Source organism: Neophocaena asiaeorientalis, unplaced genomic scaffold (assembly GCF_003031525.2).
Source record: "Neophocaena asiaeorientalis asiaeorientalis breed wild unplaced genomic scaffold, Neophocaena_asiaeorientalis_V1.1 scaffold5, whole genome shotgun sequence".
Classification (NCBI taxonomy): domain Eukaryota; kingdom Metazoa; phylum Chordata; class Mammalia; order Artiodactyla; family Phocoenidae; genus Neophocaena; species Neophocaena asiaeorientalis.
In genome coordinates this window covers 6522055-6548216 of record NW_020174698.1, presented here as the reverse complement: position 1 = coordinate 6548216, position 26162 = coordinate 6522055, and the positions used below count along the sequence as shown (strand labels likewise).

The 26162-nt window shown below is 38.7% G+C and overlaps 1 protein-coding gene across 6 annotated transcripts in view; it reads left to right on the top strand.

Annotated features, from left to right (window-relative positions):
- The window catches only part of L3MBTL3 (L3MBTL histone methyl-lysine binding protein 3), a 116580-nt gene that overhangs the window by 860 nt on the left and 89558 nt on the right, over positions 1-26162 (top strand). For 3 of the 6 annotated variants that reach the window (XM_024759090.1, XM_024759086.1, XM_024759092.1), the window contains exons 2-3: positions 1900-1973; positions 19867-19982. In XM_024759090.1, the coding sequence (XP_024614858.1) occupies positions 19881-19982 (102 nt within the window). In that variant the 5' untranslated portion in view covers positions 1900-1973; positions 19867-19880. Of the gene's footprint in view, positions 1-108; positions 350-1899; positions 1974-19866; positions 19983-26162 lie in introns of those variants that run through there. The other 3 variants (XM_024759091.1, XM_024759088.1, XM_024759089.1) reach the window with 2 other exon arrangements.

The following is a 26162-nucleotide window of genomic DNA, read 5'->3' as shown; positions in this document are numbered from 1 at the left end:
CACAAAAATAACCCCTCCGGTTTATTTCTGCCCGAGGCAGGAAAGTGCTTCGGGAAGCGAGGCGGCGCGGGCCCGCGGCGGCCGTCTTTTTCTGTCCTGGTGGTAAAATTTTAATTACCTTGAAAGAAAAAGGCCCTCCAGTCTCCCCCACCCTTTCTGGTCAAAGCCCGGCCCAAGCGCTACCGTGAGAGAAAGTTTAAAAGCGGGCACTTTCCTCCCCGCCTTCCCCGCGGAGGGGTGGGGGTATCTGTTTGTCCGTCTGCGCTCGGAGAGAGGTGGGGGTAACGAGCCGCCCTCCGGGGTCGCGAAGATCGTGGCTGTTACCCCACCCTTACACGGGGAGACGAAGGTAAACGTCGCTTCGGTTTCCCTCCTACCTCCCCCCTCCCCGCTTCCTTTTCCTCCCCCTCCCTGCCGATTTTTTGAGGGGACCCAAAAAGCGGAGTCTCTTTCCTTATGCAACTTCCTCGGGCGCTGTGAGCACGGCCCTTCCCCCTCCCTGCATCCCTCGGCCCGCTCCTCTACCACCTCGGGTCTACCGCCAGAAAAATGCGTTAGAGATCCTTCAGAGAGCACCGAAACAAAAATAGATTTTTGATTGTTCTGAGTTTAAGTTCAGGGAAACTGAGATGAGAAATAAGAATGGGGCGGGGGGGGGAGCGGCTGGAGCGAGTGCGTCGAATATTAATTTTGATTTTCCTAGAGGGTTGTTTGTAATAGCTTTATCGGTTTGGGGAGCCCGAGAGTCTCTGTACTGGCTAGCTCGGTCGCGTGGATTTTTGCGCAAGTTTTTAGAAAAACACTGACTCGAGTAGAGCATTGCTCCGGAAAGTTTCAAGTGCAGCAAAATAGCGAACGTACAAAACTGGCCAAGGGGAGACCTCTAGTGGTTAAACGCATCTTTTTAAGTTCGGAAGGCCGAGAGCAAACTTTGGCCTTTACTTTTAGCTACGTAGTCCGTTCAGACGTGGAAGTAATTAGACGACCCGAGCGAGCAGCCAGATGTTGTATGAGAGGATGCTGATCAGAAATAGAAAGTTTAGTACATTGGAGAGCAAATGAGATCTGAGGACCCAGACTCTACAACTTCCACTCTTCATTACTTCTATGGGAAAAAACACTTTGCTTTTATTCTGGGATTTGAGATTGGTCACTCTCTGGATTAGAAGCAATTTGTTTGTTTTTTATATTTATCGTTGTCTACACATTTGATCTACTTTTAATCAGGAGTCACAGCGGATAATTTCATTTGAACGTTAATAAAAATGCAAAGTGCAATTTGTGTTTAAAACTTCGAAAAAATGAGAAAGACCTTTGGTTGAAATGTGCCTTTTATGTGAGCTGATCATTTTATTCTCTAATAAATATAATTTAAGGCTAGTATTTAGTTTCTTAAACATACAGTTATATATAGTCATAAAATAAATGGCCCCTTTTAGTGCTAAGAGTGTAATTTTGTTTCACTGCAAAATACATTATTTCTGAACGCTTTGTATAGTTTGTGATTTAAACGCTTAAATATTTGATATACGGACAAAACTTGCTTACATAGAATTTATTCTTTTGCCAGTGTGTGTTCTGCGTAGTAACTTTAGTTTTAAGAAAAGCAATGAGAGAAATGGAAGTTGAACCAAATGACCCTTGTAACTTTCATCTGCTTGTCATACAATGGGAGAGACTTTAATGGGGGAATTTAGGGGAGGGCAATGATATAAATGATAAAATCTAGCTCATCTCATCCAGAACTAGTTTTTTTTTTTTTAACATATCAAGTGGTAATGTATGAAATTATGCAATAAATCAGCAATTCAAAATTTATACATATTAGTTGCGGGTTTGAAGGTTTTTTTTTATGACAATATTTTGATTTTATTTGTCCTCCTTTTAAATCAATGCTAGACCTCCGGAAGAAGTCTTGAGGGTGGACGACAGTCTTAAAGACCATCAGACAGTTATTTCTTCACTGCAACTAGGTAAGAGTTGCATGTTGAAACAAATTCCTTGATATACTTGCAAATGTTAAAAGCTGCATTTGGGGATGAGGGAGGAGAGTGTGGAACAAGGTTGGCAGAAAAACATCATTTTGTGAGGGCCGCTTTGAATGCATGGAAGTCTTGACACTGAGTGGGCTTGAGGCTCTGATTAAAACATTAGAAAAAGTTAAGAGATTGTTCTGGATAACCTTTGGACTGGCTTTTTGCTAGATTCTTAATTCACGCTCCAATTGCACCTGTTTTCTGCTGAAAATAAATAGTTTTATTCTTTGGAGTTGAGAAAGTGGGAAAACTAGAACAAAGCAATTGTGAATTAATATAACTGTTGTATAAGTACACAGTGATATGGAAGGTTCTGGAACTTGGTAAAATTTTGTAGGTGAAATTCACAACAAGATCTTTGGGGATATTTAAGTAACTTATATTCTGTGACTCAAGTCCAATGGTGGTCTGACTTGTGCCAAATATCGAATCATAGGTTATAGTGAGTTTCCAGTGTTAGCATAAACTTGTCAACTTTTAAGCGTATCACCACAGGGAATACAGCTGTTGTCCAGTAAAGATCCCTTTGGTAATTTTGGAGGGTGCTGGTTTGTCTCCAATGATCCAGGGCCTACTTTCAGGACAAAGGTCATTCTCAGGCAAAGGGGGGCCCTCTCTGGGTAGAGCATCAAAGTACATTTGTGCTACTGTAGTGCTTTCTACTATGTATGCCTTTTTTCTCTTGATCTTTCCCTTTCTTTTTCTGCCTTTCATTTTCCTTCTCTGTCTTGGGTATTAAAGGAGTTACTAATTCTTGTTTGGCAAAAACAAAATAAATTAGCACGACTAATAATCCTTATTGAGTCACCTTATAACCAGGGTAGATGTGGTCTCGATGTCATAACTGAATAAATACCAATATAAAAATGATTGTTAATAGGGAATTTATTGTCATTTTCTGCTTGTGGATCATCTTGAGTAGTATAATTTAGCAAAATAAATAGATGTCCACGTAGGTGATGCAGCAGAGACAAGGGGGCAAGAACAGCTTCAAGAAGATCACCCAGACAGAAGTAGAGTTCAGGCAGAGTGAAATGTGTTTCCTAGGGTGGTGAGTTTCATGTTTAGATGTGCTGAGTGGAAGACAGTGATTATTTTTTCTTCATTTGGGGAATCACTGTGAGTGTAGATAGAGTACTAGAATAGGAATCAGAAGACAATTTAGCCACTAAATGTACCACTTTGTGTAAGTCACTTTAACTCTTTCAGCCTAGATTTCCCCATCCGGAAAAGTGGAGCAACAATGCTTGCCTTGGTTTCTTTGTTGAAGGGATCAAATAAAATAAGGTTTTGAGCTCTATGAAGAGCTATTCAGATGTTTGAAATGGTTGTCATATTACCATTTCACCTTAGCCATGTTTTCTGGAAAGGGCAGGAGGTAGGTTTTTAAGAGCCGAACAGAGTGATTTAATTCCTGGCTAAAATTATTAGATTAGTTTTTGGTGTATATATTATACGGACTTGTCACAATACTTCTGGGGGATATTTCTTTTCTATAGGAAATTAGTGGTTTCTCTTTTACAACTTTGGCTCCTTGAGAGAAGGGACCATGTTTTTAACATGGTGTTGAATACGAATTGACATTTATTTATCCCAAACTAGTCATTTGCTAGGTAGGAGTAGATGAAATAAATACTTTTAAATATGAAATGATGCCAAATTGTGGAAATGGTATGGTGATGAAAGTAGAAGGGTTGGTGTGAGGGGAATTCATGTGCTGTAATTAATAGTTTAGTTGTGTGAATCTGCTGGGAAATGAGGATGAGAAAATAGGTAAATGGAGTAGTAAGAATTTAAACTCTCGGGGCCAGAAAATGGGTACTGCAAATGACTGGATTTAGGGGAAGCTACCTGTAGGGCTTTCCCCCCCACCCCCATGTTTTCTAGACCTCTTTGCTGCTTTATTCTAATTCTAATCAACTGTTATCTAGATAGAAAAAAGAAAACCACAAGTACTATCTGTCATTGTTTTCAATTTGATGATACTGAACTTGACAAACTCTGAAAAGTTTTAGTTTATCTCACTTCTCTTGTAAATTATCCAATCAATATGCTAAGAACCCAAAAACCCAATAGTGGAGGAAAGAAAAAATATATGTCCTGTTTAATTCATCCCTGAGGAATTGAAGGTTGGTTCTTGAAAAATTCCACTGGTTTGTTTTGTTTGGTAGTTTATTTCTAAGAAATACATATATCAACAAAAGCTGTTTATAATAGGATGGGAAATGTACAAAAGAAGTTACTTTATGTGGTGTGGACAAGGGTACCTTTGGGGTCCCAAGGCTGGGTAACCTGAGTAATCTCTCTAGCGATGTTTCTACTAGTTAACTCATTTTTATTGAGCTCTTACAGTGCTGAACACTGAAAGACTAGGTCTTTGCCCTTGATGAGTTCCCTACACGCTTACCCCAGGAGTTTGATTTATGAAGTCGAATTGAAAAAAGCCTTTAAGAGAAGTCCTTTTGTAGGAGACAGTGTGGTTTGAAGGAAAGAGCAAGGACTTTTGAGAGGAACTTGTATAAAGTTGGGTGATCCTGGGTGTGGCTCCAGTTTCTTCCTCAGAAGTGGACTCATAGTTAATGACTTGGGTAGTGATTAGAAGAATTACATGTGTATTATAATAAAACCTTTTTATTATTATTTACTAGTCTTTCTGTAAGTCAGTGTTTTATGTCAGTCCACAAATATTTATTGGTATCTATTTTGTGTAAGTCTCCATTGGGAAGTGCTTCACATAATGAATACTTAGAATAGGGTGAAGTGAATGAATTTGTTGAGGCTACAGAGAAAGCAACAGTCTTTGGCCTCAGTGTGTTCATAATCTAGTTGAGGAGATAATCTATACACGTACAATGGTAATTACCAAAACAAAGCCATGGTTCAGTGCTAGTGAAAGGTAGATAGAGGTAAGTACTGTGGTGGTACTACTGGATGTGTTTCCTAAGGTAGGGTCCTGGAAGGTAGGGTGCCCTCTGCAAAACACTGTGAAGTGTTGATATAGTCAATGTAATTGTGTATTGAGTGCCTTCTGAATGTCAAGCATTAAGCTAGATATTTTATATTCATTCATTGATTCACTCATTCATTCATCTAACAAAAACTTACCGAGTGCCTTCTGTATGCCCAGGTATTGTTCTAGACACTGAATATTATCCCTAATACTTTCACTAGCCTTGAGCATTTGGTATTATTAATTCTCTTTTAGAGCAAACTGGTGCTCAGAGATACTTAGTAACTTGTCTTAGTTCATATCATGTACTTTGAAAGGGGCGGGACCAGGGAAAATGACACTGGCTTTTGTTTTGTTATGTCTTTAACTTTCTAATATTCCAAATAGTAATTCTTAGAATATTTCTAAGAAAACACATTTCCAGATTAATGTATTTGCTCTTATACGTTGGTTCGCTAAGACGAGCAATAGCAAACAGGTGTAAGAAAAAATTACGGGAAGAAAACACTATCTCTTCACTTTCCTCTTTTTTTTTCCTTTTTTTAAAAGTTGGGGAAAGACTGAGTTATACTGAAAAGAACACCTTGGTCTAGTTCATGGCCTTGAAATGATCACTAACTGTTAATAAAACATTACTCAGATTAGTTTTGGGAATTACTAGGCTTATATATAAATAAGATTTCACTTGTTCTGTATAGGAAGAGACCTGATAAGGCAGTAGGGTGTGTTATCAAAAAGTGTAAATCAATCAATCATCCATCAAAAGATTGGGACCTAAATTTACCATTTTGTGAACTCAAAACATGATGGAATTTATTGTGATTATAAAAGAAGAAAATTAAAATGAGGGATAGAGATAATGGTGGTGAGAAGCTGGGGGTAGGGAGGAATGTAGTGTTAGGATCAAAGTTTAATAAAGATAACAGGGAATATGACTAAGAATATATTCACCAAAATACGATAACTACTGACATTATACTCTTTAACCAGAAGAGTAGGCCCATTTACAAAATGAAGTGAAGAGCTTTTGATTCATTGGGCGGTTCTGGATTACAGTGGGAGTCATATAATATTTCTATCATCTGAGTCGTGGTCCATCAAGCAGAGCTTTTGTCTGACTTAGAAGGATGCTCCTGCAGGCATTGATTATAGGGTGATGGGCTGTTTCTCCTTTGTTTTCGTTTTGTTTTTTACATTTGTATTGGGGTATAGTTGATTTACAATGTTGTGTTAGTTTCAGGTGTACAGCCTGTTTCTCCTTTGTTGAAACACTGTCATCCAGTACATTTTTTTGAGTACCTGCTGTGTGCCAGGCCTTTTCAAGATTGGACTACAGCTTTATGTTATGTGAAATTTTATAGAATTAAACCAGTTCAGTTCCTGAAACACTTTTAGTAGGATGGTTCAGGCACCAAAATCAGTTGATTATTTTTCTCCCATCTGTTAACACTGCTTGAACCCTGAACTGTGAATTGAAATCCCTGGTCTGGTTGTTAAATGGTCTTAGATAATTTCACCCCATTGGTTTGTGGTCTTATTTGGCAGATTGGAGGCCTAGCTGTTCAATCTGTTGATACGGAGTTTAGCTACAAATGGTTATCAGGGTAAGCCCTGTAGACATGACTTCTGTGACAGAAGTAAAATCTGGTCAAATCTAATTTATCATATACAAAAGAGAAATCAAGTGTAAATCTTTTAATTCTAGCTCTATGTTCTATAAAAATATGAAGCAGAATAAGAAAACAGATACTGCTTTTAGCATTTAAAAAATTACGAAGTGAAATAAGAAAAAAGAACAAGATACTACTTTTAGTTTTCTTTTTTAATTTAAGTTCATGCATATTTTGCATAAGCAGGGAAATATCTGTGTGAGACAGGTTCTTGCTCTTTTTATTCCCCTGAATCCCTCTAATGGGTGTAAAATTTCTATTATTACGCTACTAGTGTAATATGTTGATGACGTGCTAGCACTTTTCAGGATATTTTTGCCTCAAATTGAGATATAGTCTGTACACTGAAAATGAACTTCAAATAAAAGCATTTGAAGAGAGTGTATTAAATATGCTGTAAGACTGTTAATGTCAGTTTGTGATTTCATTTTCTATGTACATTTTTTTTTCTTGAAAGGCATTTTTAATTTTCTGTTCCTCCTTCAGAGGAAGTAAGTAGGTTAGGCCACAGACTCTCAAATAATTCATCCTTCTTACAGTAACAAACGGAAGGGCAGGAAGTTGAGATTTCGTAAAGGTTGCCTTCAGTGACTACCCCTTTGCATGTAATCTCCGTGGCAGAAAAGGTAGCAAATCAGAGAAACCATCAATACGTTATAACTAGGGACATTTTCATTAAAACATGACCAGTAGATAACTACTGGTGGTGGGGGTGTGTTTCTGAAAAAGTATCAATAAGAAGGACTGTCCTAATAACTGATTTCATATTTAAAGGAAGGCATCTACTATATAAGCATATATATGGACAGGAGACCCAGATTCTCAAGGATTTGTTCTTGATGCTACCGAGATTTCAGTTCTCACATTGAAATGATCTAGAGTTTTACCTGCCTAAAAATCTATGAACTTGGGCCCTCAGGGCAAAATTTCACATCTCTCCTCAACAGATCTCAGTTCCAGTATGTGTGCGATTCAGAGTTCTTGCCAGTCAGGGTGAGTAGAATATCAAAGCTGGTATCTGTCATGCTTGATTTGAAAGGAAATTTTTTCTTTGTAGCAAAATGTGTTTGTTGAGAGATGCTTCAGGTGTGAATTTAGATTTTTCTCTTATCCTTATTGAGTAAGCCTGTTTAAGAGGTTTGAATTTAACTTCTTTTCATGTATTCTTCACTGACACTTAAATAAGGAAGGTTTCTTGGAGCAGGAATGTTATCCTTCTGCCAAAGAGGTAAATAAATACTTAGCAGCCTCGTTGTTAGTTAGAATTTTCACTGGAGAATAAGAGATAGATGGACAAATGAAGATCGTTTCCTGATTTCCTCTCTCCCCAGTGCCTGCCCACAACTAGTCTGTTATATTTTCCCCTTCTGTTTTATTCATTCATCTGATAAATTTTTATTGATTCCTACTGTGGATAATCACATGGGATAGCGAAATGAAGAAATCCAGTTTTCTTTCCTCCAAAACCTCCTGTAAGTAAATGATCATGATGTGATGTAATAAGTATTATAATTGGGGTATAGATTCTGCCTTTCCAGCCCCTCTTCTCCTGGCATCTTACGTACACATATTCCAGTACTTGTACAGAGAAAGACTCACTGTAGTCATTTGAGTCCCCTTTGGAGAGGATCCATAGCGTTCATCACTCTTTTTCCTCCTGGCCTCTTGCTGCCATCTCTTACGGTGCTTTCTGTTGGCCTCTGCACTAGCTTTCTTGAAAGCAGGTCCTGGAACCACAGTTGGTATGCAAGGAAGCTTTTATGCCTCCTCAGCAAAAATGTCACAGTAAGGTTGCCAGTGGCTTAGTCTTGGGTCGCTGTTCAGAGATTATGTCTTTCATACTTTTCTCCTTGTTAACATGTTCTTTATAAGAGCTTGGGAAAACTAATACTTATTGACCTTTCATCAGCTTCCCAAATTCATTTTGAAATTTTATTTGTCCATGAAATCCCAGAATCCTACCACAGTTCTTAACTTCCACTTTTCTCCACCTTCACCCCTGGACTCTTAAGAAATCAAATAGGACTTTGTGGTGCAAAGGTATTGGCTTTTGCAGAGTTATCAACTCCTCTGCCCTGGGATACTTCAGACATCTGGTAAACCCATGTTTGGAGGGAATGTGGACACTGAAGAGCAGCTTGTTTCTTTTCTTCAAAATAGCCGTAGCTGTTGTGGACTGAGTGTCCAAAAAGTACAAACCACTTTAACATGCATGATTAAAACATTTTTTAATCCATATGAAGTAGATATTTCTATTTCATTTTTTTAGATGAAGGAGCTGAGGCTCAAGAGAGGTTGGGTACCCTGCCCAAGATTATACAGCTAGTAAACTGTGAATCCAGGATTCAACCCAGGCACTCTGGCTGCTGTGCTTTTCACCTTTACGTTAGACTGGCTTCTTTATTGACTAAAATACAATGTGTTGGGCAGTATGGTATAGTTTGAGGGGCACTGTCTTGGGAGGTAAAAGTCTGTTTATTGGTTGGGTGATCTTTTCTTATCTGTAAAATGAGGCTAAGAATTCTTGGCCATCTTAAAAGGTAGCTGTGAGGGTCAACTAGTCTAGTATTGGTAAGAGCCTTTAAAATGGCAAAGCATAGAAGAAACCCTCCGGCTCCAGTATGTTTGTGTCTCTGGAATGGTTTAGGCTTATTGGCTTTGTGTGACTACCCCTACATGGCCATGTACTTGTGGGTATGTGGGTTCCCCTGTTACAGGCTGTGTACCTCTCTGGTGTCATGAAAGTACATAGGAGGCCATTAGAGAATAAATCAGAAAACCATAGATAGACCTTAGGAGGCAGAGGTTTTGCCTTTCTCAGGATCACTTTCTCCAGCCTGGACTCTAGGTCCTGAGGGCATTCCCCGGTGTTAGACACTACAAATCTCAACACATGGATGCAGATGGCGAGCTCAGCCATGAGGTAGCACCTCTGTAGTTGACTCTAACCTGAAGATGAATAAATTCTACCCTGTAAAATACTGCCTGCTCTCATGTTGTTTCTTGAATTTATTTTCTGTAACTCAGCATCTTCCGAAAAGGGGATTCCATGGACCTCGCTATACTGTGATAACAGAGCCACAAGGCTAAGTGACTGTGGGAAACTTGGGCTCAGACAGCACTACACGGATTGCCGCGCTGCTGCTGACGTGCGCCATCCGTCTCCTAAAGACCCCGGGGGGTTACACATCTCCCTCACCACAAAACTTTTATCACGGGACGTGCAGAAATGGTCTAAAAGTTTTGAGGGGCAGACTTTGAGAAATGTGGCCCTAGCCTTTCATCTCGTCCTGTTTACATGCCTTAGCCTGGTGTACAGTGTGGTGCCAGCCCAGCATGGTGGCCAAGAGAGCCTGGCCTTTGGGCCCGACTCCCTGCCCACACAACGAATCCTTCTCCATTACTTCAGAGGTATTGTTCTATGAAGAAAGCTAGTCATTTCTGGAGCCATGTAAATATAGGTATTATTATTAACAATGAAACATGTACTTTTATGTAGTGATCTTGACATCTTCTGATGGAGCTTTGAATACAGGTGGCTTACTATAAGAGATGCCTTTGAAATAAAATGAAGGGAAAGGGGAAAAAAAAAGCCACTGCCTAATTTTTTGAGATCACAGAGCGACTCTCATGAGCGCAAATAATTGTTAAACCAGGTAATTAGAGCAGAAAGTTTAGATTTTATTGGCTGCTTACTATGGGATAGGCACCGTGCTGAGGTATTACCTGGCTTCTCTCATGTAATCCTCACCACTGCCCAATGAAGAAAAGTTCTATTATTTGCCACATTTTACAGGTGGGGAAATTGAGGCTTCAAGGGATTAGTTGGTCTTATGTCACAGAATAGGTAGTTGTTAATCTTTGGAAAGTGAGTTGAAGGGAGGAAAGGAAGGCTGTGGTTTGTTTAGGAAAGGGAGAGGGATGGAAAGAGGAACTTGAGAGAGCGTGGCAGGTTTTGAGGATGATGCATGACGTGTGTGATTTGCATCTGTCTATGAAAGGATGACCAGGGGCAGGGTGAGTGGGGATGCGGAGGCCCAAAACAGTTTTATACGCCACTTTAATAACGTGTTTAGCAGTGGGCAGAGGCCTTCTTGATGATATTACCGAAGACGACGCTTAGGACGTTTTTGAGAACGTCACAATGTGCCAGAGACAGTGTTTGGTTAGCGATCGATGATTTCTACAAAGTACACCAAAAGCCAGCTTCAGTTGATGGTATTAATATGGGCATCAAAGCAGCAAGGCATTGGATCCCCACAGTGGAGGCTGACTTATTGCCGTCTTACTCTTCTGCATAGCTCTCACTTGTTTCTTTCGTGATCATGGTTTTAGGGTTAGCATTCCTGACTTACACTTCACAAAAGATAACATTGCCCTCTTGAACCCCAGACTGATGAGTTTAGTCCGTTGACACCAGGCGCTGAGATCTCAGCCCCGGCATCTCTCTGAATGACAGAATTTAAATCTGATTCTCAGATGCTGCTTCTGAGGTCATGTCTACCCCCGTTTTACAACTACTACCAGCTCTTGGCCTTGTCACCTCTGTAACTTATTTTTGAAAAATGCATCTGTTAACTGTAAAGCTGTAAAATGGATTTCTAAAAAAGCAACTTCACGTAAAATTATTAAAACTATTTAACTGGTCTTAGTGAACAGTAACTAGCCGTTCTTTTAAATACTGTAATATTTTGAAAACAATAGTTTGAGCAGGCATGGCCAGGCTACAGTTAGTACACTTTCTTTAGTAATCTTTAATTCTCACCTTATCTGCAGATCCAGACTTTTGGTTTATAGGCAAGGCCCACTCTCTCACTTTATGTCGGGACGTACTAGATTGGGTTGCTTATCTTTCAGGGGACCGTTCTCTCCATCACAGCCCCAGGCGGCCTCTTCACCTTGAACTCGCTGTAGAAGTGCAGCCCTGGGGGAGTCTGCTCCCACTCTGAGCCACCATTTTATCCTCTCCTGGTAGATGTGAGGGAAGGAATCATATGAAGGGAGGATTGTGAAGGACTCTGTTTATCTCCAGTCAAAATAACATACAGTAGATTCTTGACATTTGTGAGGGATACAGCCCAAGACCATCGCCAAGCCTCAACCTGAAAAAAATCATTGTAGCATGTAATTCCTCCCTTCAAATTACTAAAGTATAACTGAAAAATGTAAATGATCTCTCTAGACCTTAAATACTTATCTCACTTGATGAGCAAATTTTGTACTGTCGAGAGCACTTGTTGAAACAAATTCACACATCTTTTCTACTTATTTCCTTTTGGAGCATTTGGTAGTTTTGTTCACATAGTGTGTCTGAGTCATCATTGCATTTGACATTTCAGCCTTTGATTTATCCGAAACTTCTGTTTTGTGGCTGGGACGTATCACTTTCATAAACATTTCCGTATTCTCCTCGTTCTGTCATCAACACTAGAATCAATTAGCACTTGCTTTTGTTTCATTTCTTAACAAGAAACAAAGTTTTTATCACTTTATTTACAGTGGTCATAGCACTCAGACAAAGCACTGTGACTCAGAGCACACCTGGACCTTGGCCGGGACTCTCAGTTTATGGAGTGTTATTCAGAATCATGTCTCTGCAAAATGGCAAATTAGTAAATGTCATGGGAACTTCAGCTGTCACTCAGGAATGGTAGAAACCATAAATAGTCTGTGAATGCCAAGGTTCTACTGTATGTTTTTGATACCTCAATTGTGGAGAAGTGAACCCGACCCTTTCTCTTTTCACCCATCTGTGGAGCTGATACATTTGCATATATAGTTAAATACCTACTAGTTAAATTACCCAAGAGCTTTGGGGAAGTTGATTTTCCTAGCACCTTCTAGTCTATAGCTTCGTTTGTTGGCATCAGTAACAAGCTAAGTATTTTTCATAAGAAGACGTGCCTTTCAAAACATGGAGTACTTTAAATAAATGTGAAACAGGATTTTAAAACATTTTTTTTTAATGTAACTTTTTTTCTTCGAAAAACCCCACACGCTTAAACATTCAACAGGTACTAAAGGGTACACTACACAGAGAGAAGGTTCCCTCCCTTGGTTGTCTTTCAGTCAGTCGTTGCTCCTTCCTGGATGCAGCCAGTGTTACCAGCTTCTGACAAATCCTGCCAAAGATAGGCTATGCATATATAAGCAATACACGTATTTATATATACCCCATTTGTTTTACACGAATGGTAGCACACAGTTTTTATACCTTGCATAAAATTTTAGTATTAATAGTATCTTAGAGCTCTATCTATATCAGAATGTGAAGAGTTTCCTCATTGTTCTTTGGGGGTTTTTTTGGTTTTTGTTTTTTTATTTATGGCTGTGTTGGGTCTTTGCTGCTGCGCGCGGGCTTTCTCTAATGGCGGCGAGTGGGGGCTACTCTTTGTTGTAGTGCACAGGCTTCTCATTGCTGTGGCTTCCCTTGTTGCGGAGCACGGGCTCTAGGTGCACGGGCTTCAGTAGTTGTGGCGCGCAGCCTCTGTAGTTGTGGCTCGCGGGCTCTAGAGCACAGGCTCAGTAGTTGTGGCGCATGGGCTTAGTTGCTCCGTGGCCTGTGGGATCTTCCCGAACCAGGGCTGGAACCCGTGTCCCCTACATTGGCAGGCAGATTCTTAACCACTGCGCCACCAGTGAGGTCCCCCTCATTGTTTTTTAACCATTGTATATGGCTGTACCACAACTGTCCTTTACTGATGGACGGTCAGGTTGTTTCCAGTTTTCTAAAATTACAAACAGTGCTATAGTCCATGAATCACCTTTTACATTTTTTATACATGTAAGTATCTATAGGATAAATTTCTAGAGGTAGAAGGGCTGAATTGGAGGATATGTTCTTGAAAATTGATCTCCATGGAGGTTGGTTCAATCAGTAGTGCCACCATCGGTATATGAGAGGGCTTGCATCTCCATATTCTTATAACATAGGATTTTTAAATGTAAGGTGTTAACTAATTTCATCACCACCTAATGTTTCTAGATTACTAGTGGTACATGGTAGGCTAGGGCTTCCAGAGATTTCTTTGCATGAGAGATGGAGGAAGTGCATCCATTCGATACATGATTCCCAGGGAGAGTCAAGTTGCACAGCTTTGGTTTAGAGACAAGGAGCGGTGCAGGAGAGAGAGAAGAGGTAATTCTGATGACAGTGTTAAAATGTCATTTAGTCTGTCCTCCAACCCTTTTGCTGAATTCTTAGGGCGAGGAAATTGTAATAAACATGAGTAAAAGCTAAAGTGAACTGTTTCACAAAAGAGGGACTTTGGGAGTATAATACATTTGCATTGGTGCCAACAGTAATGGTCTTCACCTTCAGTAAAATTATCAGCTCCTTGATGAGGCATCCGCAATGGGCATTGGTGGGAGCACATTGGGTGTCAGTACCCTTGATATTAGCCATTGTCAGTCTTAGCATAGGTGAGTGGGAATCAGAAGCTGCATGGATGCAGTTGCTGGATATCTGATCTCGAAAGCTGTCCCTTTTGACATCAGCAGTGGCTGGAGACCATTAGCATTTAGAAGAGGTTAGGAGGAAAGTGGTAGATCTTGGCTAATAACACAGAGGACCCATCATGGTACATATTTAAGATACTTCCTTAGGAAACCTCAGCAGCATTAACAAGAGATTTGGGTTATGATTTTCTGCAAGTGAGAAATACTGTTCGTGACTTGTATTGTGAGTGACCGTTATCTACCTGGTTTTCAGGCCCGTGGAATACAGGTTACACGTGGGATGATGGAACAGTACCAGGTGAAATTTAAAGAAAATATAAAGCATAGCATTTCTAAGTACTAAAAAAAAAAAAAATTGCTTAACTCTTAGAAGCACAATTTGTTGAAGTGAAAAGCCTTTGTATGTTTGTATACAAGTGCACACACTTACAGAAGATGAAAAAGGAGGACGACTTAGGGTGTCATAAAACCAGCTTCTGTTCAAATAATATTGGTTGCTGGTTGTTCTACCTGATGAGGAGATGGTGGGAAAATGCCTAATCTGTTGTAGCTGTTCAGACTTCATGCAATAGTGAAAGTAGCCAGTGGCTTCAAAATTGCATAAAGGAAAAGACAATGTAGTGAATATTTTTATGCTATAATATTTTATACAAAATGTCCACAAGCCTTAGAATGAAACAATGGATGGAAACAATTTTTATAAATTTTAGATATGTGCTTGCAGGCAGAGTATACTATGTAACATTACCAGTGTTTTGTATAGCAAAAGCATATTCTAATTATTTCCTAAAAGATGTAATAAACATTTACTGCAGCTTTTGTACAGTGATAGCTTTTAGATTACCCCGATTTTCTATTCCTCCTCCTGGTCACAGACAGCATTTTTGCTCTTGTAAATTTCATACATTTATGGTTTTTAGGTAGGAAAAGACCAAAAATCTATTTGTGTTGAATATGTGTCTCAATGACATTTTGTTAATAAGCGTATATTCGATGGCACTTTACTAAAAAGGATACATGTTGTACTGATCTACATAAATCGAGAACTTTGGACCTAGTAAACTGCTTTCTGGACTTGCTGTGTTCCAAGGAGTAAAATGGGGAAAAGTAGGCTTAGCCAGATTCTCAGAGGGGGTAAGACTTTGAGACAGCACAAGACTGTGGTTGAGAAAAAAGCCCAGGGTTGGAATCAGACTGACCTGGGGTAAAATCCTGGGTATGCCACCAAGTGTGGTTTCGGGTGAGTTACTGAACTCTGCACTTTTTTCAGTGTCGACTAGAGGGATGATAGAACCCATCTTTCTGTGAGAAATAAATAAATGAAATAGTTTGTCTAAGTTTTCTGATGTTTTGAATGCTTTTCTGGAAGAAGATGTGATTGAATTAATAAATGAAAAAATTTTCTTATTAAAGGATCACTCAGGTTTTACCTGGTTTATCCACCAGGGGGAAAATTATTCTGTCACTCTACTATCTATCAGGAAAAGCTGCCACTCCTACCTTAGAAAGTCAGGTTTGTTGCTGATCTTTATGTATTTAGTGAGGTAGGAGTCATAGAGGACTTCAGTATGAGTCTTAATTTATTTCATATTTTTACTATTTCTTAGATTAATTCTTCCTCAGGCCTTTACAACCTATTTCCTGTTTTGAGGATTAAGTCTTAATGATAAAGGAAGAAAGAATATTGAAGCATCTAGTAAACTCCAACAGAAGATAGCTATAATTCAAAGAAACACAGGGTTTTGTTTTGTTTTTTTCCTATTGACTATTTAAAATGTGGAATGTAGTGTAATAACCACCCTGGACCCTTCACTCGTCTTTATCTTCACAGTTCCAACATGTTGCCGGTCTTATTTCACCATTTTACCCCTTAATTAATTTGTAACAACTTCCTCACCTTATATCACTTCATTTCACAATTTCAGCTTGTATCTCTAAAATACAAGGAAGACCTCCTCTCTTTAAAGTATGTATCATCATCATCCCTCAAAAAAAAGCAATGGTATTTCTCCAATATCATCAAATAGTTGGTATTCATATTTCTCCTCCTGTCAAATCATCTTTTTTCTTTTTTTTTTTAAAAGATTTTTTGATGTGGACCATTTTTTAAGAACTTTTCTTTATTTTCTTTCTTTATTTTTGGCTGCGTTGGGTCTTCGTTGCTGCGCATGGGCTTTCTCTAGTTGCGGTGAGCGGGGGCTGCTCTTCATTGCAGTGCGCGGGCTTCTCACTGTGGTGTCTTCTCTTGTTTCAGAGCACAGGCTCTAGACGTGTGGGCTTCAGTAGTTGTGCCTCACGGGCTCTAGAGCACAGGCTCAGTAGTTGTGGCACACGGGCTTAGTTGCTCTGTGGCATGTGGGATCTTCCTGGACCAGGGCTCGAACCCGTGTCCCCTGCGTTGGCAGGTGGATTCTTAACCACTGCGCCACCAGGGAAGCCCGATGTGGACTATTTTTTAAAGTCTTTATTGAATATGTTACAGTATTGCTTCTGTTTTATGTTTTGGGTTTTTGGCCCCGAGGCATGTGGGATCTTAGCTCCCCAAGCAGGGATCAAACCCGCACACCCTGCATTGGAAGGCGAAGCCTTAACCACTGGACTACCAGGGAAGTCCCTAATAATCTTTTTTTTTTAAAAAAAAAGTAATTTAAATCAGTGTTCAAACAAGATCTATGAAATGCAGTATTGTGATTGGTTAATATGTCTCTTAATCTAAAATTCAAATTTCCTCTTTCATTTGTTTAATAGTTATTCCTTACAATTTTTTGTGTGTGCCGAAAACAAGTTTTTAATCCTATATAGCAGTGGCTTTCAGACTTTTTGGTCTCAAGTCCCTTTTATGCTCTAAAAAATGAAAAACCCAAAGAGCTATTGTTTGTGTTATATGTATCAATATTTACTGCCTTAGAAATTAAAGTATATTGGTTATTTATTATGACTTATAACATAGTAAACTGATTACCTTAGTACGTATAAGCACAATTTTTATGAGCTATAATCACAGTTTCCAAAATTTAAAAGAAAAGGTGAGAGAAGTAACACTTTTACATTTTTGAAAATGTCTTTAATGTCTGCTTAATAGAAGAGAGCTGGATTCTAATACCTGCTTCTCATTCAGTCTGTTGCAATGTTTTGTTTTGGTTGACGCATATGAAGAAAATCTGCTTCACACTGGTATGGGGTTGGAAAATGGAGGATTATTTTAAGTTTTTCATTTAATGATGGACACTCTTCTTTAATATTACACCAAAACTTGACATGTGGTAGTTTCTTAAAGGTTAGTTGCAGTGTGCAATTTGAAATCCTATCAGTGAGCTTTCTGTACTCTGTCACATGAAAATCCATCAGTCTGTGTTGCACTTTGAATGGATCCTTTAGCCATGCATAATTTTGTAACTGTAAGCATTGGTCATTTGGAAAAATCACTTCACTGAGTTATGTAGATCTTCCAAATGTTGACATATTTCATTATGAAATATTTTTAAAAAATCATATTCATGAATATCACCACCCATCTCCTTAGAAACGTCTATAGCTTTTGGGAAGCTGTCAGGCTCATGGTGGTGGATACAGGTTTTCCAAAATGCTGAAATTGTATCATTAGTAACGAATGCTGTCAGTGTGACAGAATATTTTCCAAATATCTAAACTTGAATAAACATCGTTTTTTAGGTAAAAGTGGGATTCCCTAAAAAAAAAAGAAGCAGCTTGTTCAGCTTGCATCTCAAACAATTCACAAGTGCTTTCCCTTGAGACGGCCTTGGTATTTTGCCATGCCCGAGCACTTTGTGCATACTTCTGTTTCATCACAGAATATTAAAAAGATATATATTCAAATATCGACTTAATAAAATTTATTATTTTACTTCATCAAAGGTGGTTTTTAGTGAATCTGACATTTGTTTACTGTGAGTGCAGGCTGCTGAAGAATAAGATGACTACTACTGCAGCTGGGTGCCACAGCTTCAGCAGTTTTATCCACTATTGCTTTGCACCATCAGTGTCAATATCAACACAGTGAAGAAGGCAAATAACGTGTTAATATTTTCATGAAAGTAATTTTGACTTCTTGGACCTTTTGGAAAGGTCTCAGCGTTCCCAGTACAATCCATGTTTTGCTTCTTATGTCTTAATGGTGTGATTTCACATGTTCCTTTGTCTCTGGTATTTCCTGTAAATAGACTTGATCACAACAGATTTGATTTAGTTTTTTCCTGGCAAGAATACTTCATAGATGGTGTTGGGTTGGTAGGTATTCTTAGAAGGCATTGATGATGGTTGCTAGAGTCATTATTTAATGGTTGCAAATGGCTATGTTTCAGTTCTATCATTCCTTCTCTATTTATTAGCAAGAATTTTTTTCTGAAAGGAAACTTCTTCTCACCAATGATTTGGTTACCCTGAGATACAGTTTTTATCGATCTCATGCAATATGGGCAGGATAAGTCCTTGTTTATTTTTCCAAATAATAAGATGGTTGGTTCCCTTGTATAATCAAAAGGTGATCAGTGAGGTGTTCTTGGTTGGTTTGTTTGTTTTGAATATCGTTGTGAACTCATAATGATTTAAACTTATTTGATGTGTTTCAATTCACTGCAGCTAATATCCTTACTTTGGCCAACAGAAGCCTCTTCAAGTTTGCTTCTGAGTCCCTTTGGTATGACCTCTGCTGTCTTTGATAGCTTCCTTGCTTTTTTATTTGATAAGATGTTCCAGGCTCACCTTGCACATTTCCTGCCACCTCTGGGAAGGCCTGGGAGAAATGGTATTTAGAGACCACAATCCGAATACTAGGCTGTTAATTACTATTGATTGGTGGTTGTTTCTAGAGTTTGTCAGTGGGCAAAGCTAGAAAATATGCATATTTTTTAAACATAAAATGCATCATGAAATTATACAGATACTTCCATTCAGATTTAGGACCCATTGATCTTCGATCACTTGTCAGTGACACCAACATAATTATTTATTTGTTTTATCCCATACCACACAGACAGCAGTTTCAGAATAACAATACTACCGCCAATGGATATATGATTACGAAAAAGTTTGTTTTGAAAATGAAAATTAAGAGCAGTATCACAGTGTAGCTAGCCAAATTGGTTATCTTAACATAGCCTAATTGTGTTTGCTGTACATTTTGAGACTGTTTTCCTGTTTCTCAGAACATCAACTTGGCAGATATTTCAACTGAGTTAAATAAATCAATTTCATGAAAGAATCAATCATACTGTATATTCATTGTATTGATAGAACAGACTTACCTGTCAAATTTAGTGTAGATGGCATTCAATAATGGACTGAATTTTCTTGTTCTTTTTTAAAGTCTAAATGGCCTCTTTTTCAACATTTTATACTGGATACTATCCTTTAGCCACACCTACTCTCTTTTGAATGTCTTGGGGTGGGGGGAACTCCTTAGAGGGTGAAGAATTCTATCCATATGTCATCATGATTTTTTGTTCTAAGTGAATATGCTATGAAACAGTGAATTCCTCTTCTAACAATAGCAAAAATTTACCATGGCACTTTTTGTTTAACCTAGAACTTTTATTAATATATTTTCTCCTGTAATTTACCATGGATTGCACTAGGAAAAATATGTTTGAAGCAATTATTTCTAAATCTCTGATATGGGATATTATGATCAAGAAAATTATGTAATTAAGGGAAATTGAAGCAATGACCATTAAAATAAAAACTGATTTGTATGTAGAATATTTAAGTGATATGCCCTTTTTTTCTTTTCCAGGTTAAAAAAAAATCATGACTGAATCTGCCTCTAGCACAAGTGGTCAAGAGTTTGATGTATTCAGTGTTATGGATTGGAAGGATGGAGTAGGTACATTACCAGGAAGCGATTTAAAGGTAAGCTGTCTTTATTACATAAAATTGTGTGTGTGTGTGTTTATTATTAAAATGAATTTGAGCACATAATGTGAAATAAGGATTAAAAGCATTAAGCATAGTGGCTGTAGTTTTATATGATGCTTGGTCCTCAGCATCTCAAGATGATAAACTGCTGGTGGTTTGGCAGAAGCCTTTGTCAACTGGGGTAGGGGACTTAGAAGTATTTCTGCAGTCTGTACGCATTTTGTAGAAATTCATGTATAGCTTCAAGGAAGATGGTTTCAGGTTTTAGTCTATCAGGATGGCCAATAAATGTAAAAGTGGTAGACTTAGAAGGTCTAGCTTTGTATATTTTTTGTAGTAATGGGCTTTGTAACTTGAAGTGAAAAGCCACACTCCCTGTGTCCTAGTTTTCTTCTTTTAAAACTGGATAATGTTAAAATATTGAATAAACAGGACTGTTCACCTCCCTTCAATTATTTATACTGTAAACTGTAAATATGGATTTTTGTGTAATCACTTGTTCAGAAGCTGGTCCTTCCTGTAAATGAGACTGCTTTTGTATAGCTGAGAACCCTCCTCAGAGAGCACCGCTTCAGTCTGCTCCTTTTCTAGGTGCTCAGCCTGCCCCTTTTCCCCAGCCCCCCAAAGCCACTCCAGGACCACATCTGCTGCACCCTGGGACAGGGTTGTGCAAGCACCCACCTGGAAAGTCAGCCACCCCACCTCTCATTTCTAATTTGCTTTTGCTCTGATCCTGTCTCTGGGACCTTGAACCTGTCCGTGGCCCTTTAGACTTTGTGTTTGTACTTAGTCACTCAGGTGTTTGAACATCCGACCTCCCTAACTGGCCGTCTCTTGGCTTGCCTTGCTGATGCTTGGCGTTCTGGCCTGTTCTTGAATAGAAATTCCTGCCCCCTAATATTGAATTCTTGGAATCCAATCCCTTTTAATGGCCACTTGACAAGTATCTGAGCCAAAACTGTTCTAGTCCATCCTCAGTGGTGAGATTTGGACAGTTCACCTCTTGTTGGAAAAATACTTAGATTTTAGTTGGTTTAGGTTTAATTAAGTGCAGTGTGCCAACACATCTATCTGAGTTTAGTTTAACAAAAATATTGCAGTGAGGTTTAGTGAAATATGGAAAGGAGATTCGGTTTTTAGTTTTAGTTCTGTGTGACCTTGAACAAGTCAGTTAATCTCTTTGGGGCCAATTTCCTCTTTGGTAAAATAAGCAATTAAATGAATGCCAAGGGTTTTATCTTCTCTAACATTCTCCAAATGTTCATCTGGATTAGATATGATGGAAATAGAGTGCTGAAATTTTTGAGAAAGAAAAACTCTTCAAGATTCTGATAGTGTCAGCCACATAATTAGCTAAATGAGCTTTGTTATTTAAATTCTAAGTTTCACAATCTGTATCTGTAAAATGGGGTTATAGGATCTATGTCATAAGCTGGTTGTAAGGATTGAAAAACATAATATATGTAAAACACTTAACAAATTGTATCTTTTCTTGCTTTATGGTATATTATGTAAACTGCCTTTTTTTTTTTACTGCTTCAGCGTCTTATTTTTCTTGTACATTTTTATTCCTTCTGAATGGCTTATTTTTTTCCCCATGTAGGTGGATGATGAAATTTATAATTTTTGTTCGATTAGATTTTGACAACAGAGTGAAGTCTCCATCCCTAAAAAATTTAGATTGCCTAAAGGTTTTCTAAGCAGTGGATTTTAGGAATTAACCTATTACTTTTATAAAGGTAATCAGATAATTAAGCCACTTAGTGGGTATTATAATCTGGTTATTTGATTTGACTTTTAGACTCCTCTAATTACTTGGGTAATTGCCATGTATCCAATTCACTCTATCTGCTGTTGACAGATACCCTATTTAAAAAAATAATTAAAAAAATTTTCTACTTTATAACCCTTTTTATCTGAGGAGATTCGAAGACTAGCCAGTTGATTGTATTGCTTAGGATATCTGATTCATTTGCTCCTCGTATTACAATTTGAGCTGCCTAAGAGAACTGATTCAGCAGTTGATTTTTCATAATTAAGTTATTGGAAAGAACTTTGAATAAATCATGCAGTTCACTCTCCCGCATCACGCTCTGCCTATTTGACACTGGAAGCTTCTCTTTTTTAATGGGCGAAGGCATGTGGCTTTCTTAATGTGCGAGCCCTAAGACAACCCAGCTGAGGTTAATTCAGCTAATACATAGAAGTTGGTTTCTTATCATGGGAACAGGTTTTAATATGCTTCAGTTTATTGCCATTTTGAAAGAACTTTTCTCTGTAAAAGCCTCATGAACTGCTGGCCAGTCAAGTGATATCGCTCTTCTGCTTAAAATCCTTTAGCAGTTTCCTGTATCCTTCGTGATAAAGTTCAAACCCCTTAAGTTTATCACAAGAGTTTTTTGGTGGTCTAGCCCCTGCTTTCCTCTCCAGCTGCATCTCGTTTCACTCCTCTGTGCCACCCTGTTTCCAGCCCAGCCAACTAGCTCACACCTTGGTCCCTTTCAGGCTCCGGACGCGCAGGCGCAGCGGCCATGGCTCACGGGCCCAGCCGCTCCGCGGCATGTGGGATCTTCCCGGACCGGGGCACGAACCCGTGTGCCCCGCATCGGCAGGCGGACTCTCAACCACTGCGCCACCAGGGAAGCCCCTTGGTCCCTTTTTACTGGTCCCTGTTGCTGGCATCCCCATTCCTCCCTTCACACTGGGCTAACCAACCCTTATATAAAACAGAGCGCAAAATCTCCATATTTGGGTGCAGTAGCAGAAAGAATAGAGAATTTATTCTCTGGTGGGCACTTAACCTATGTCTTTTAATTCTCTTATTTAACCCATTTGAGGGAGTTTCTGTCACTGTTGTCAGTTTACAGATGGGGAAACAGAGGCCCGGAGTGCTTAAGTCACTTGCTCAAGCAAGGTCAGACAGTGCGTTACTGTGCAGAACTGGGTCTTAAAACCAGGCTTTTCTGATTTTAAAATTGATTTACTTACCACTACTATTCTACTAACAAGAGAAACGTTTTCATATCAAAAGAGATGAAAGGGAAATGTTACAGCAATTTAGAGGAGGTATTATGTTAGCTGGAGGGATCAGGAAGGCTTTGGAAGCAGATGTCATGTGAGGTTTAGGTGCCTGAAAATAGGTGGGAAACTGTGTGAAGACTTTTGGAGGCAGGGATGGGAGGAGGGAGAGAAAGGGGCATACAGAAGAGGGGCTAGCATCCGAAAGTATAGTGTTAGGGAAGAACAACAAGTGTCCACCGGACCTCTTGAAAATATTGTAGTCATTAACAAGACGTTTTTACTTAAACAAACTTTGTAAACTTTACCGTTGCCTAATTTGTTCCTTTAAAATGCAAATCTGTGTTTGTAGGTTAATATCTCAGGGCCAGCTGTAGGAACAGGCAGGCGACTAAGTGGTAAGGCTTGTGGAAAGATGCATGGTAGGGCTTGCTGTCCCTAAGCGATTCTCTGCCTAAACTTCTTACGATTTCTGAAATTTATCTGCAGAGAATTATTCCTCTGGGTTATAAGGATTTAGTCTTCCGGAGTCCCTCAGTAAAATGTCAGTACACTCCTGAGAGTGATAGCATCTTATCTCAAAAGAATAGTTGCCACTTAACCAAGAGCAAGACCCAGCACCAGTGATGCAGAAACCCAACTGGAAAATTCACTGCGCTCTTATTGCAGGGTTTTGCCTTGTCTTGTTTGACGTTCAGAACAGTGTAGTTACTAAATATCTTTGTCCTTGAAACAGATTGCTAAGTAGAACTCCTATTTCAACACTGAAAGTAATGAAAACAGTAACCTCAGCAGTGTCTTTTAATGATCTATTATTAAAGGTAGGCACAAATAGGCTAAAGATCCTTTGCCTCTATAAGCAAAAATAAGGAGAATGAATCAAATAAAAGGTAGCTTAAGCCAAGACAAACAAACAAAACCTTTTCAACCCCTTATATATTTCAGGCGTAATTGTTTTCTGATTGACCTAGATGTATCCACTAACAGAAGTTACAGTGTCAGCTGATATGCTTGATTTGCTTAATAAAGCCCTTTTGTAAAGTTTATAATTTTGACATTCTTGATTGTAGAATGGAGTCAGTTGCTAATTTTTTATAGTGCTTTTTAGATGTCTAGGTTAAAAGAACTAATAACTTTTAAAAAAGTGATTATATCAAGTTTCTATAGTTGCAGCACCATTCATAAAAGCATTACCAATTTCAGAATTTGAGTATTTTATTGGGGAAAAAAATGTTAGGAAATGTGTCAGTCTTTCTGGAATTTCATCAGTGGAACTCAGTAATGTTAGCAGCACCTAACTAACAGCCTGTGCTGTCCAACATTTTTTACAGTAGTAATATTGTGGAAGACAAAAAAATTGAGACATCAAAAAGTTGATCCCCGTGTCTTTTTGCATATGATAGGATACTTTAAAAACACTTTGAGGTTAATTTTTTATTATAAGTTACAGGTGTACACTATAGTGATTCACAGTTTTCAAAGGTTATACTCCATTTATAGTTATTATAAAATATTGGTTATATTATACATGTTGTACAATATATCCTTGTAGCTTATTTTATACCTAATAGTTTATACCTCTTAATGCCCTACCCCATGTTGCCCCTCCCCCCCCACTGGTAACCACTAGTTTGTTCTCTATATCTGTGAGTGTGGTTCTTTTTGTTATATTCACTAGTTTGTTGTATCAATATTTTTTAGATTCCACATATGAGTGATACTGTATAGTATTTGTCTTTCTCTGTCTGACTTGTTTCACTTAGCATAATGCCCTCCAAGTCCATCCATGTTGCTGCAAATGGCAAAATTTCATTCTTTTTTATGGCTGAGTAGTATTCCATTGTGTGTGTGTGTGTTTTATATATATATAATATATAGTATGTGATATACATATCTCTCTCACATCTTCTATATCCATTCATCTGTTGATGGACACTAGGTTGCTCACATATCTTGGCAATTGTAAATAATGCTGCTATGATCATTGGGTTGCATGTATCTTTTCAAATTAGTGTTTTTGGGTTTTTGGATATATTCCCAGGAGTGGAATTGTCGGGTCATATGGTAGTTCTATTTTTAGTTTTTCGAGAAACCTCCACACTGTTCTCCACAGTGGGTGCGCCAATTTACATTCCCACCAACAGTGTAGGAGGGTTCCCTTTTCTCCACATCTTTGCCAACATTTGTTATTTGTATCCTTTTTGATGATGGCCATTCTGACAGGTGTGAGGTGATATCTCATTGGGGTTTTGATTTGCATTTCCCTGATGATTAGTGATGTTGAGCATCTTTTCATGTGTCTATTGGCCATTTGTATGTCTTTTTTGGAAAAATGTCTATTCGGTTCTTCTGCCCATTTTTTAATTGGGCTGCTTGTTTTTTGGTGTTGAGTTGTATGAGCTGTTTATATATGTTGGATATTAACCCCTCATTGGTCATATCATTTGCAAATATTTCCTCCCATTCTGTAGGTTATCTTTTCCTTTTGTTGATGATTACCTTTGTTGTGTAAAAGCTTTTACGTTTAAATAGGTCCCCCCTTTTTTGGCCTTTATTTCCTTTGTTTTAGGAGATAGACCCCCCAAACTATTGCTATAATTTATGTCAAAGAGTGTTCTATGTTTTCCTCTCGAAGTTTTATAGTATCCAGTCTTACATTTAGGTCTTTAATCCATTTCGAGTTTATTTTTGTATATAGTGTTAGAGAATGTTCTGATTTTTGAAATAAAGTAACTTTGGTTAGAGTAGATTTTTAAATATTTTTCAGGGTTATAGGATGCCTTTGAGAATATGATAAAACTTATAAACTCTATCCCCAGATAAATATATATGTGCCCTTGGGCTTCCCTGGTGGCGCAGTGGTTGAGAGTCTGCCTGCCGGTGCAGGGGACACGGGTTCATGCCCCGGTCCGGGAGGATCCCACATGCCGCAGAGCGGCTGGGCCCGTGAGCCATGGCCGCTGAGCCTGCGCGTCCGGAGCCTGTGCTCCGCAGCGGGAGAGGCCACAGCAGTGAGAGGCCCGCGTACCGCAAAAAAAAAAAAAAAAAAAAAAAAAAAATATATATATATGCCCTTAACCATAATTTTGCATATATTTCCTGAGATTTATCAACCCCTTAAGTCTGTCCATGGGTCCCTGGCTTCCGGGAGTTAAC